General features: G+C 41.0%; 1 protein-coding gene across 8 annotated transcripts in view; it reads left to right on the forward strand.

The window, feature by feature from the left end:
* The first annotated feature begins 356 nt into the window (after positions 1-356).
* Positions 357-12776, forward strand: part of elna (elastin a) — a 76675-nt gene continuing 64255 nt past the window's right edge. For 3 of the 8 annotated variants that reach the window (XM_048159710.1, XM_048159716.1, XM_048159717.1), the window contains exon 1: positions 359-698. In XM_048159710.1, coding sequence (XP_048015667.1) covers positions 623-698 — 76 coding nt within the window. In that variant the 5' untranslated portion in view covers positions 359-622. Of the gene's footprint in view, positions 699-12776 lie in introns of all 8 variants that reach the window. The other 5 variants (XM_048159713.1, XM_048159712.1, XM_048159711.1 and 2 more) reach the window with 3 other exon arrangements.

Below are 12776 nucleotides of genomic sequence, written 5' to 3' on the forward strand. Positions count from 1 at the left end.
CGGGCGAGTTTCCCTTTACCGAGCGGCCGTCGGAAAAAAAGACTCGTCATTTTACAGGAATGAGAGCCGTTGTAACTAGTTGAGGATCGATGTGTGTGAGTGGTTGTAAGGAAGAAACCCAGAGATGGGGTGAACATCGTTATCCAAGTACTGATTTTGTTTTATTCCTCTGCTCTCATAAAAAAAAAAGTGTAGTCCTCTTAAAGTCCATGCAAATGTCTGGCAAGACAGTGAAATTCCTCTTGGACGAGAGAGTGGGAAAGCAGGGTCTCTCACTCTCCCTGTCTCTCCTGTTCTCTCTCGTCCTTCCCTCCCCTCTCTCCTGTCTTTCCTCCCTGCATGTCTCTTTCTATTTCTCTCTCTCTCTCTCTCTTTCTCTGGCAGCACTCAGCTTTTTTGGCAGGAGTGACCAGAATAAAAACAGCAACACCAGACACAGAAGAGAAAAAAGTGCAATGATCCATCGAACCAAAGGCTTTGCCCTTTCTTAATTACGTCGTGTCCAGTATCATTTTCTTTTTTCCTCCCCTCTTCATTTTTTTCAGACATTTTTGAAGTGGTAATTAGCTCTTGGAGAATAAAACCAGCTGATTCGGGGAGGGCCAGTGCATTTTGGAGCGAGATGGCTAACAGGAGGGCTGCGTTGCTCCTTCTCGGATTCTTCCTCACCATACAGCTGAGTCCTTCGCTACAAGGAGGTAGGTGGTGTGCACTTTGATGGCTCATATAGGAGATCCTGAGAAACTTTACCGGCATTGAAGGGACCCTGTGGGCTTCCCAAGTGATTTTACCTGCACGTTTTGTATAAACAGAAGTGTGCATTGTGCAGAAAGTGAAGTTACGACGTGCACTGCAGGTGGTCATGTTTACTCATGATTTTAGTCATGCCTTTTCACTTGAGGTGATAGCATACTAGTGTTATGAGTTTTATTACATTTAAGTGACACGGTGACAATATTACAAAGCGATGACATCTTGCAGAATCTATACCTCACAAAAAAAGAAAAAAAAAGAAAAAATCAATTACAATTCAGAGGCATCCCTCAGATCTTGAGCATTACCACTATGCCTGTTTACTGAAGAATCTGGTCCACATTAATGGGAAACAGTTGGAGTGGTGACATTCACATGATCCATATTTAAACAAGTTTTGCTTTTGCCTAATAAGATCCAGGTCAGTTTCAAACCAAAAGATGGATGATTCATTTCTGAGAAAACAATTTCTGTGAGTAAAGTGAGATATGATACAGGGACAGTACATGTAAAGTATAAGCAGTGCTTTGGTCAGTCACATGACTCCAACTGATATCCAACTTTAGTGGTAAATACATATTCACATCACAGAGGCATAGACGTGATCTTAAATGGTTAGATGGTTCACATCATTAAGCTGAAATGCCATTCTGTATTACAAACCACCAAATGCAGGCTGCAGAGATTTTACAACAAAATGTCATAAACATTTTCTCAGCTACAGATGTTAGCATACGTTCTCAGGCATCAAGTGCCAGAATGCTCGACTGGGAATATGAATGTGATGAGTGTTGTTTCTCTTGAAGGCCATCGCCTCGATCGTAGAGCGCTTTGCTTAGCTGATGGGGAGGGTTGTGATGAGTTTGTTAATCGAAAACACAGCTCATGTGTACTGCATTTCTGAAGACTCCAGCTGCACTCTTTCTGTCAGCTTGTGTAGACTTGACAAATAAAAGACCTTCCCGGTGGACATCGATGTCCAGTGAGCCGCGCAAGTGCCTATTAGGTCAGTGTCTTTGGCTCCGGTCAGCAACGGCGTATGCTGTGTGCTGTTGCAGTTTACTCAGAGCCTGACTTTGCAAGTACGAAGGCAAACTGTGGTATAGAGCGATGCAATATAAGAGGGGGAAATCAAAAAATTTCCAACTCCGTTTTGGCCCCGTCATTAAATTGCAGTTGTTTTGATGTTCTTGGATGTGCGTCTGTGCAATGTTTAGTCGTGATTGGAAAGGATGTGGGGGTCTGTTCCCAGTTTCCAAACAAAGCCAGAGTATTTCACAATGATTTATTTATTTTCACAAAAATACTTTCTTCGGCACTCGCTGATGTATGCGTTTCCAGGCTTCTCCTAAAAGAGACCTCTCTCGGCACAGTCTCACTGATGCTGAATGAATTTATTACGGAGAAATACTGCTCGTGTTGCCTGTGAGGATTTGCAATTGTGATATGTTTTCCATAAAAGCCATCAGGTCCGCATCTTAATTTCAGCAGTCTGCTATGTTCATTTTAATGAATGAATCTGAAGTCATAAAACAGCTCAGCTATTTCCTCCATACTTCTCAAGCTCCATAAGAAATCACAGTAAAACTTCATTTCGACGGACCATTTTAGATATTTTAACCATTAGTAACTTATAGTAATTCAACTATATATCAACTAACTAACTTATACTCAAATGTATAGTTACTTAAAAATTGCATAGTTACTTATAGTAAGTAGAATGTCAAAAGTGGACCACTGAAATAAAGTGTAACCCAAATCAGTGGTCTGCCTGCAGACAGTGAAAACTGTCACAGCCGTGAATGGGGAAATTGTTTAGAAATGAGCCAAACGGATTCTAGAATACCAACTCAAAGCACAAGGCAATGCTGTTTGTAGGACAAGGTGTATGAGCCAAAAGAGCCTTATATCGACCCCCATGACCCCATAGGGAGTTTGTTCAATGCTGTCTGCAATGCATAAATTGCTTTCTAGGTGCATTATTATCAAATGACCTCTGTACTGGACAGTTACCAAAAATTTCATCTGAATTTCAAAGTTCAGAGTCTGCGAGTCTGTTTGGACGGCTCGCGCAGGTGGAATGTTTTCTTTACTGGTGTGAGTGAGTTATGGGGCAGGTGGGAATATCAGGGCTTTGAGAAGTTACTATGTCACCAGACACGTTGCTATTCCTGCAATGGGTTAAGCAAAACCTAAATGTCTCTCTTCCTTTCTTGCTAAATGGTGATTGTCTTGACACATGGAACAGCCCATGTCAGAGCTGAAGGAATGTCATTTTGGAGCCAAAAGGCACACATCACGCACTACTTTGACCCTATGAACGCTTTATTCAAGGGCACAAGAGCACCCACCATGAGACTTCATGTTAAAACATATAGTGTTACAAAGTATGCAATAACTGTTGTCGTTAAATAATGGTCTTGTGGGATCACAGAGTCTGTTTGCTTTATTGGAGCTGGCATTACGTCTAGTGTATCTAAACTTTTGATCGATTGGGTAAGCACACCTAAGCAGTTGGCATCCACATCATACAAAACAGAGAGCCATTGGTGGAAGTGCCAATTATAATGTGCCAAGTTTTCCCCCTCACTCCCTTATACTCTCCTGTGGTAATTTGTCACTCAGAAGTCTGTCATACATGTAACCCGTATGACAAGCAATCATTTTATGCTCTGTATCGGGTAACGGCCATTACTTCAAACAACATTACTGGTCGGCTATTAGCGCAGATGCTTCCAGTATAGTACGGCGCCTCAGACGGACACCGGGTCTATCTGCCACAGCCAAAATAATTAGGCTATTTTATGTCAACTGCTATAAATGACACACAGACTATGAGAGGAGGGCCAAGGGCAGATGAAAGGAAAGTAAAGCACGGTCTTGCTTCCTTCTAGTCTTGTAAGAATTAAGAAGCCCTCCTTTCACACAGAAAAGCCTGAAATAAGGGGAGCGCATTTTAAAAGGCACCACTTGGCGTAAGTCTCTGGCTCAGAACATCAGAGGAGTTCAATCCATTAGGTCTCCTCCTCATTGACACTCAGCTGGCTTCGCTTGAAGGTATATGAAATCACCGCCAGATCAGATGGCACACCTCTGCTGTCAGACGGGATCGTGATGAATTGCTCCCCTCCCCCTCCACGAATTCCCAATCTGATTAGCGACTCCTCCAGAGGTGCTTTATGGCAAATGTGTGCTGGGAGCGCCTTTCTGGACTCCATCCTGGAGATCTTGTTTTCCAGCGCTGGCTGTACTCGCCTGAAAGGAATTAATGTCTCGTGGTATGTCTAGTGGCGTGTTGATGGATTTGAACGGCGCGTTTGCCATGCTGTCTGCTGACTGGAGCCGCTGTTAACACTGTAATGGCTGTGACAGACAATGCATACAATGCTTTTCATGCACTAAAGCCAGTTTATGTTTGGTGCTGGTCTCGCTGGTGGCAGTACAGCCATGATTTTAACCAGCAAAACTATGCTTGTCAAGGTAGTTCTGAGGAAGCCAGCATCTAAAGCACATCATATGCTGGAAACTGGCTATATAGTGAGGTTTTTGAAGCATAACAGATTAAGCACACTACAAATGGTAACAGAGCAAGTCTGCTGAAGTAGAGATGAGCAAAAGCATAGTTTAGCGAACATAGTTATGAAAAAGCTATTGATAATGGAAGCTCAAAATTGAAAGTTGCTGTTTTTAAAGACTTTAATGGTCATTTGGTAAATGTCAAAATCCAGCTGTTGGTCACTGATCCCATAAAGTGTACATAGTAGAATGTATGTCATTGCAGTCAGGAGCATGAAATATTGTAATCAATTGCTGAAAGAGAATTAATTCAACCAAAGTCAGGGGCCAAGTGCCCAACTAAAATACACATAATGGAACACTGATCACCATAATGATAACTTCAAACAGACTTCAGCAACTTTTAACACATACACAAGTTTTCCCATGCTGGGGACCAGCATGCAAAACATACCTTATGACCAGCAATGCTGCATTTTTCAGCAGGGATACGAATCATACCCATCCCATTTGAACTCTTGCTCTGGTTCGGGTAGCCTGAAATACCTCCCATGTTTCCTGCTCTTCAGTTAGCAATCCAGCATATGTACTTGTTGACTGATGTGATATGCTCTAAGTGGCCTTGTATAGACAGAATAGCGTAGGCCTGCAAAGAGAAGGCCTCTGTAAAGTGTTATATCATGACCTCAGCTCTCAACGCCACACTCTATCGGGCTCCTGCAGTGCTGGCAGCAGCTCTGTAGGAATGCTGCAAAGATAAGCGACTTCATTTAGCTACATTAATTTATACCTCCCCCTCATTCACAGTCTGAAGCTGTTAACAGATCTGACAGTTTATCTACCGTATCTTTGGCATTTTGAAACACAGCTCACTTGCCACACTCTCATTTACCCAACGGTCACCGGTCCATCACAGGATGGCATTGCTGGGAAATCCTCACACATCAAGGCCATTCTGCTTAATGTAAGGTGGTGAGAATTTAAAATAGACATGTGTCTAGCTCTTAGGAGTGCTCTTGAATATGGACCAGTCTTACTTAGGTTTTGTATACACATCTAAAGGGAAGTGCTTAGGGTAGACAGCATGTTTATCTTTGTTCATAGTGGTGTTAACAGCAATTCAAGCGGGTTAATGACAGCTTCAATGGTCTTATTTACAATAAATGGAATTTTGTCTGATAAAGCTGTTCACTTCTTTATATTTGCTAAAATTGTGGAACCAATACGCAGCTGTACCTCCCGAATAGCACATTGGAATTCCAGTGAGGGTAAATGTCAAAGTGAGTGTCCCATCTACTTCCACCAAGAGGAGACGGAGCCAAGATTTAAACAAAGACCTGCACTTAAACCAAATTATTTGTTCCGAAACCAGCCCGAATAGCTGTCATACCATCCAATGTCTGACTCTGTTCGGGACAGCACATTGGCATGGTTCCTGATTGGAATGTGCTTGGTCATGAGGTTAGCCCTTGATCTGATATGATCTTCCTCCTCCCTGGTCTTCTTTAAGTCATGAGGCAGAACGAGTGAGCCTGGAAATCCAGTCTCTATTTTAGAGATTTTCAAAGTTGCTTATCATTTGATGTCATATGAGTCCACTTGTGTGTTTTCGTTGACATCATATGCTCTAATTATGGAAAAAAATGTTGAATCAGAAATTTGATTAACTGTTAATCAAGCTGTTCATTGAATTCAATTTTTATGACACATTTACAAGTTTTGGTATAAACAGCATCCTCATTTCAGTACTGCTCATTATTATTATTTTTTATTTTATTTTTTTCTCGATAGATTGGGAACTTTGGAACAATCAGCTCAACATTTGCTTAAGCTATGTGGAACCTGTGGTGTTTCCCTTCCATATAAAGTCCGTAAGGCATGTCTAATGGCAAATCCATTCCTATTACAGTAAACCTACGGATGTGTGCTTCTGTCGGTTCGTGGAGATCGTTGTAGCGCACAATGTTTTCTCAACCCTGGTCCTGGAGGTCCCCCAACACTCCACATTTTGAAAGTCTCCTCTTTCTGACACACCCATTTCAGGTCCTGGAGTTTCTTCTAATGAGCTGATGAATTGAATCAGATGTGTTTGATTAGGGAGACAAAGAAAATGTGTTGGGGGTCCTTCAGGAGCAGGGTTGAGAAACACTGGGCTATTTCATAGCCCATAGCTCATGCTGTTTACAGAATTCAAGCCTTTCTAATCTTGCTGGATGTGATCTTTCTCTTGGAGGCTTGCACTGATATATGGGGGAAAAAAGTGAGCGCTTATCTCTGTCTGTATCGTTTGTCAGGTTAGGTGAGACCTTCTCGGCCAATGGGAGAATAGAGGAAAATCAGCCTTCCATCTCACCTTTCAAACCACTTGAAAAATGTAGGACAGTCTGTGTATCATATGTTTATTTGCCTTTGCATTCCTCAAAGTTAACGCTCTCTCTGCACTGCAGTTGTGAGACGCCGCAGCTCGGCTCGTGTCCAGGAGAAGGAAAGCAGGGAAGGGTGTTTCCCATCACAGAGATTTACTCTCCTAATTCTCAGGCTCACATCCTTCAGCCGTTCGTCATCCTCCTTTTTATTTTCTTCAAGATAGGAATCTTGTGTCAAGATGTGACAAAATGTAGACTTACCTACCACATGCTCAGCTAAGCCTGCAGTCCTCGAGTTCAAAAGCTTGGATGTATATGAAAACAAAGCTACAAAATCATTATAAATGAATCCTCACGAACGGAATTCTTTCAGGAAGTCAGGCCCACTTGTGTTCATTTACAGGGTTGCAGTTTATACCATTTGCATGTACATTAACAGTCAAAAGTTTGGATACAGATACATTTTGTTTGATGAATTGATAAGTTGTAATGGATGGTGAAGGAAAAGCAGCCAACAACAGCCAACAACAGCCAATATCCAGCAAACATCATTCAATTTTGTTTAAAAAGCATCCCAAGATGCACCTCGTGAAATTGGTTGATGATTGTTCAGAGTGACTGCTGCAATCTAGACAAAGAAAAAGGTCAAAAATAAGAGGAGTTACTTGTGTTTTGGTCACTACCTGATTTCCATGCTTCTGTCTGTGTTATTTCATAGTTTTGATAACTTTACTGTTATTCTAAAATGTGGAAAAGAGTAATAATGAGTAACTGTATCCAAATTTTTGACTGGTAGTTTAGATTTATATTCATTTAGAATTTGCATTCACATTTCCACATCATGCATTTGTTAATTAGGAAATTAATAATGATATATTATTTCATATGTCGCATGATTTATCACATGCACAACTGCAGTGGTGTTGCCAAATTCCTTTAGGAAACGTAACTACTCTTTTAATTGGCCTTATTTTAAGACATACTGTATTTTAATAGTTAAGAAAGAAAGTATTAATCCAGAAAAGAAACGAATATGTTCCAAATAGCGCTGTAGTTGAACCTGTCAGTCATTTGCAATGGAGCGAGGTGCTCTGAGTCATGCATTCATTGATGTGTTAATTAGCCGTGACCTGGATACGAATCAAGTCGTCCCACATAGAGAATGTGTAAACTTAATACCAGTCATTTATTTGCCAAACAAGTCACCAAAACAGCCCTAATGATTCCCTGTGCGTCAATTAAATGACCTTTTAAAGCTTTATAACATTTATTCATTTATGACTTTGTGAATTACGTTACTGATATAATTTAGATTTCTCAAAATCACAGTGTTTCATCAGTGATTCCTTAATAAATCTGTGTCTTTATGAAGGGCCTTAATGAAAAGGCAAACAGCAGTTGCACTGGACTATGACTGCAGTCATAAATGTCTGCTTTAAACACAAAACGGTCCTGGTGCCAACTTCTGGAAATTCTGGCTTCTTGTATTTACACGTATGTAAGTGTTTATAATAGCTTTTTGTTTAACTGCATGAAAACACCCAATCCAATAAGTAGGGCTAAATTCATTAACTAATGGAAAAGGAAAACAAATGAGATTCAGCATGACTGACTAAAAACAAGGAGCGACAATAAGCGTTTAATATATAATGGGGGGTGGGTGCAATATATGAGCTGTTTGTAACACATCAAGTACTTTATCAGCAAAATGTACATTTAAACAGAACTGAAGCATATTTGCATTTCATCATAACGTAATTCTGGTCTTCAAGTTTAGATTTTTAGGTTAGGCTGTTACAGTGTTGCTCATTGCACAGTGTACGACTGGCTCTAAAGGTCATCGAGGACGGCCAAGTCCGTGCACGTTGCAGTCAGGTATCTAAGAACAAACTCGGCTCTCACCACTCAAACGGAGACAGGAAATCCTCTGTTTGATGCTGATACAAGGCTGTGACAGGATTGCCATTGTGATCAGTCACTTCCTGTCCTGCCGTGTGTGTTCAGAGGGCAGAGCTTCTCTCTGCGCTCACCAACCAACCGAAAGGCAATTATGTTTTCACTGGAGATCAGAATCATATTGTCCATTCCATCAAATGTTCCACTGAACTCAAACATTGCCCGTTGTGTGAAAAGTATCAGCTCTTTCTTTCTTGAATATTTAACTGAGTGTGCATTTTATGTGCAAACAGCAACATTTCCACTGTAAAATGAATTAGATATGAGTATTCATAACAGAAACTATTTGATTTGAATTACCCTTTACATTATCATTGGCTACCCCAAAACCATGTATAAATAAAGCATTGTTAAACACATTCCACCACTATGAGTTCAGTAAGGTCTCACACTGTCTGGTGATAATTGTTACAAAAAATATAATAAAATATAATAAAGAATAATTTATATATATATATATATATATATAAATTATTCTTTATTATATTTTATTATATTTTTGTATATATATATCAATGAATCAATCAATGAATTATTCTTTATATATATATATATATATATATATATATATATATATATATATATATATATATATATATATATATATATAGATAGGAGTTAGGGTTTATATATATTTATAGTAACCCTTAAATGCATGAATGTTTCGCCAATCATTCTTACATATTCGGGTCTTTAGCGACCCAGATATATATCTGGGACAGTGAACAGTGAGACATCTCTCTAGACGCAAACAGATCAACCTGAGCCTGGCCAAAACCCCTCCATATCTGCTCCACCACCTCGGGGTGGAGCTTCCATTCCCTGGGCCTCAGCTCCTGCCTCGACAGGATGTCTGCTCCCTGTTTTTGGCACCCAGGGATGTATGCTGCCCTGAGTGAAAGCAGTTTTCCTTGAGACCACCGGAGGATTGGTGTACCAGTTTGCAGAGTGGATGTGAGAGTAATCCCCCTGGTGATTTATGTAGTAGACCACCGATGTGTTGTTTGAGCAGATGATGACGATGATAATCCCCTGGGGGAAATTTACATGTCACAGCAGCACAACAATAAATAAATAGATAGAAAAATATAAACAACATTCACAACAACAGCAACATTTTTTCTCCTGTATCACTTCCACAAAGCATTATGATTATATACACAACCAAGTAGTCCTAAAATATATACTCAATCATCTTGTATAATGCTGGTTGTACAATCTAATAGCGGTTGGTAAAAAAGACTTCTTAAAATGCTCCTTATAACAGCGGGGATGAATTCATCTTGAACTATTAGTAATCAAAAGAGCTTGCACTGTTTCAGGAAGGGGATGACAATCATGATTCATCATAAAAGACAATTTCCCAATCATTCTATCCCGCACTATCTCCTCTAAAGTGGGTAACACAATTAGACACACATAGAGCACATGGTGGCCCCTTAGGTCTGGGAGGAAATTCTTGAGAGCAAGAAAGACAGCCAACATTTCCATGTGATTAATATGCCAGGAGAGATGGTATCCCCTCCACAGGCCTTGGGTTAAGTGACCTTCTAGAATTGCTCCCCAACCAGTGAGGGAAGGTAGCATCTTGCGACGACAAGGAGCTCCCAACACAGGACCTTGGGATAGGAACCTGGGTTTCTTCCACATTACAAAAGCATGTAAGCATCACCGCATGACTTTGATCATGTGAAAAGGATTTCCCTCTCGGGGAAAACCCCCTGATCCTGGTCTCAAGGACAACAAGAAAAAAGGTGTCACGTTGGATGCTGCTGCCATTAAACCCAACATTTTCTGAAATTGCTTCACAGTAAGTGACTGGCCTGGCTTTATTCGATTTACGGGCTGACAGGATTGACTCAAAGCACGCAGGAGAAAGCAGTGCTTGCATCTTAACCAAATCTCAAACCACGCCTAGAAAAGTGATCCTCTGAGCTGGAGAAAACACACTCTTCTTGGCGTTTAACCTTAACCCCAACATTTTCATGTGTCCGAGAACGACATCTCAAAGCCGAACTGCTAGCTGATGCAACTGAGCTAAAATCAAACAATTGTCAATGTAGTTCAGAATGTAGATGCCCTGTAGATGCAAAAGGGGCCAGAGATGCATCCACACATTTGGTGAAAGTGCAGGGTGATATAGCTAGACAGAATGGAAGAACACGATATTGGTATGCCTCACCCCCGAAAGTGAACCTCAGGAACTTCCTGTGTTGTGGAAGGATGGAAACATGGAAGTATGCACCCTAGAGGTCTATCATGACAAATCAGTCCTCGGACCTGATCTGTGACACAATTTGTCTCAGGGTTAACATTTTGAATTTGAGCTGCATGACTGACTGGTTCAGATAAAGCAGATCCAAAATGGCTGACAACCCCCCATCCTTCTTTGGAACAATAAAATATCGGCTGTAGAAACTGGTTTCTCTGTCGGGAAGAATATGCTTTATGGGTCCCTTCTCCAACAACAGTTTTACCTCTTGTTCCAAAGCCTACAACTGTGAGCAGGACTCCCATAAATCTGGGTGGGTCAGACCCAAACTGAATAGTGTAACCCTTTTTGACTATGTGCAGGATCCAACAAGATATACTTGGCAGTAGCTTCCACACTGTCAGATAATCTACTGAGGGAACCAGTGGCCTCTGATGTTTTTCGAACAACCACTCCGATGCCCTGAAGTGGTGAACCGGCAGGGTTCATTCTAGGACCCTCCTCAGAGGGGGCGAATTCCCAGGCAGATGCTGAGATAAGAACTTGCCAGAGACTTCTGCGCCCTGAAACACACGAAGTGGCAGGGTTGGCAGAATGCCCCCCTCTGGGCACCAAGGGGAAATGGGCACCATATAATGGGGTGTTGGCCACTTCCCCCCAGAGGGGACTACCCTCAGAGGTCTGACACCACCTGACCAGCTGCTGAATAAGCTTTACCCACCAAAGCCAAAGTTGTTCTGACTGGTTTGGTGGGTAATGTTGGGGCTCTTAGGGACAATGTAGACTGAGGGGAGAGATAGCGAGCTAGCATCTCTTCCACTTTAGGAACCATAAATGCTTACAATATCCACCTCCTCAGAGCTAGATAATTGTAGCACCTGTGCCTCACTTGGGGTGGAAGAAAGTGCAGCGTGTGCTTCCGAACCCTGAGAAAAGGCACTGGATCTAGCAGGTAAGGGTAAAGATAAGGCTGGGCCCATCTCAAACCCCTCTGTTAGATCCATCTGCGATCCCACTTACCTAAATCACTGCTGTGTCTCGGCAGCAGTGGGACCTGAACCATGAGGAGTATGCGCCACTCCCAAACATACAACACACAAATCATGTGTATCCACACCCATGATGTAACGGGAGGAACACACAATCTGAAATGTTGCTTATTCGCCATAATAATGCTTGTACTGAGACAGACAAAACCAAATAAGACACACAATTACACATATAGTACTTACTGAAGACACAGAAGCTAGCGTTGCACTGTTTGGGCATGCTTTATAGGTCATGACGTCACCTGCCTCTGATGTCTCATCACACTATTAAACTGATTTTACATGTGCTTCACGACGCAATCATTCAAAGCGTTCCCACAGCATCAATCGACAATCGTACAACTGTTGGTTGCTGTCTTGCTCTTGAGGCAGTAATATGCAAATGTATTTACCTGTAGGACGTCATAGATCCCACAATATCCAAATGAGCCACAATATCCAAACGAGATGTTTTAATGGTACAAAGACCTCTTATGTCAAAAGATCAAGACAAATTTGATTTCTCATGTCATGACACCTTAAAGTCTTTCTTTTTTGTGTTAAAGTTCAGTTAACTGTTAACTATATCAGCAGTAAGTCATGAGAGCACATACAGCACAGAAATTAACCATTTCCTGACGATGGCCTATATATATATATATATATATATATATATATATATATATATATATATATATATATATTATTATTATTATTATTATTATTATTTTATTATTATTTTTTTTTCAAACAAGTCAAGTAAACTTGCACTGCTGTGAAAGTAAAAGAAAACCCTGCTGGTATTATCGTGTAAGCTGATGCTTTTTTTTCCAAAAGCAAAAATGTAGCCTGCTTCAGACTAAACATTTTGTCACCCCTAATCATGTTTTGAAGCTATGAGATAATGCTCTGTCCTTGCAAAGCATGTGAAGGTTTCCTCTTGTT

This window comes from Megalobrama amblycephala, linkage group LG16, assembly GCF_018812025.1.
Source record: "Megalobrama amblycephala isolate DHTTF-2021 linkage group LG16, ASM1881202v1, whole genome shotgun sequence".
Lineage (NCBI taxonomy): Eukaryota > Metazoa > Chordata > Actinopteri > Cypriniformes > Xenocyprididae > Megalobrama > Megalobrama amblycephala.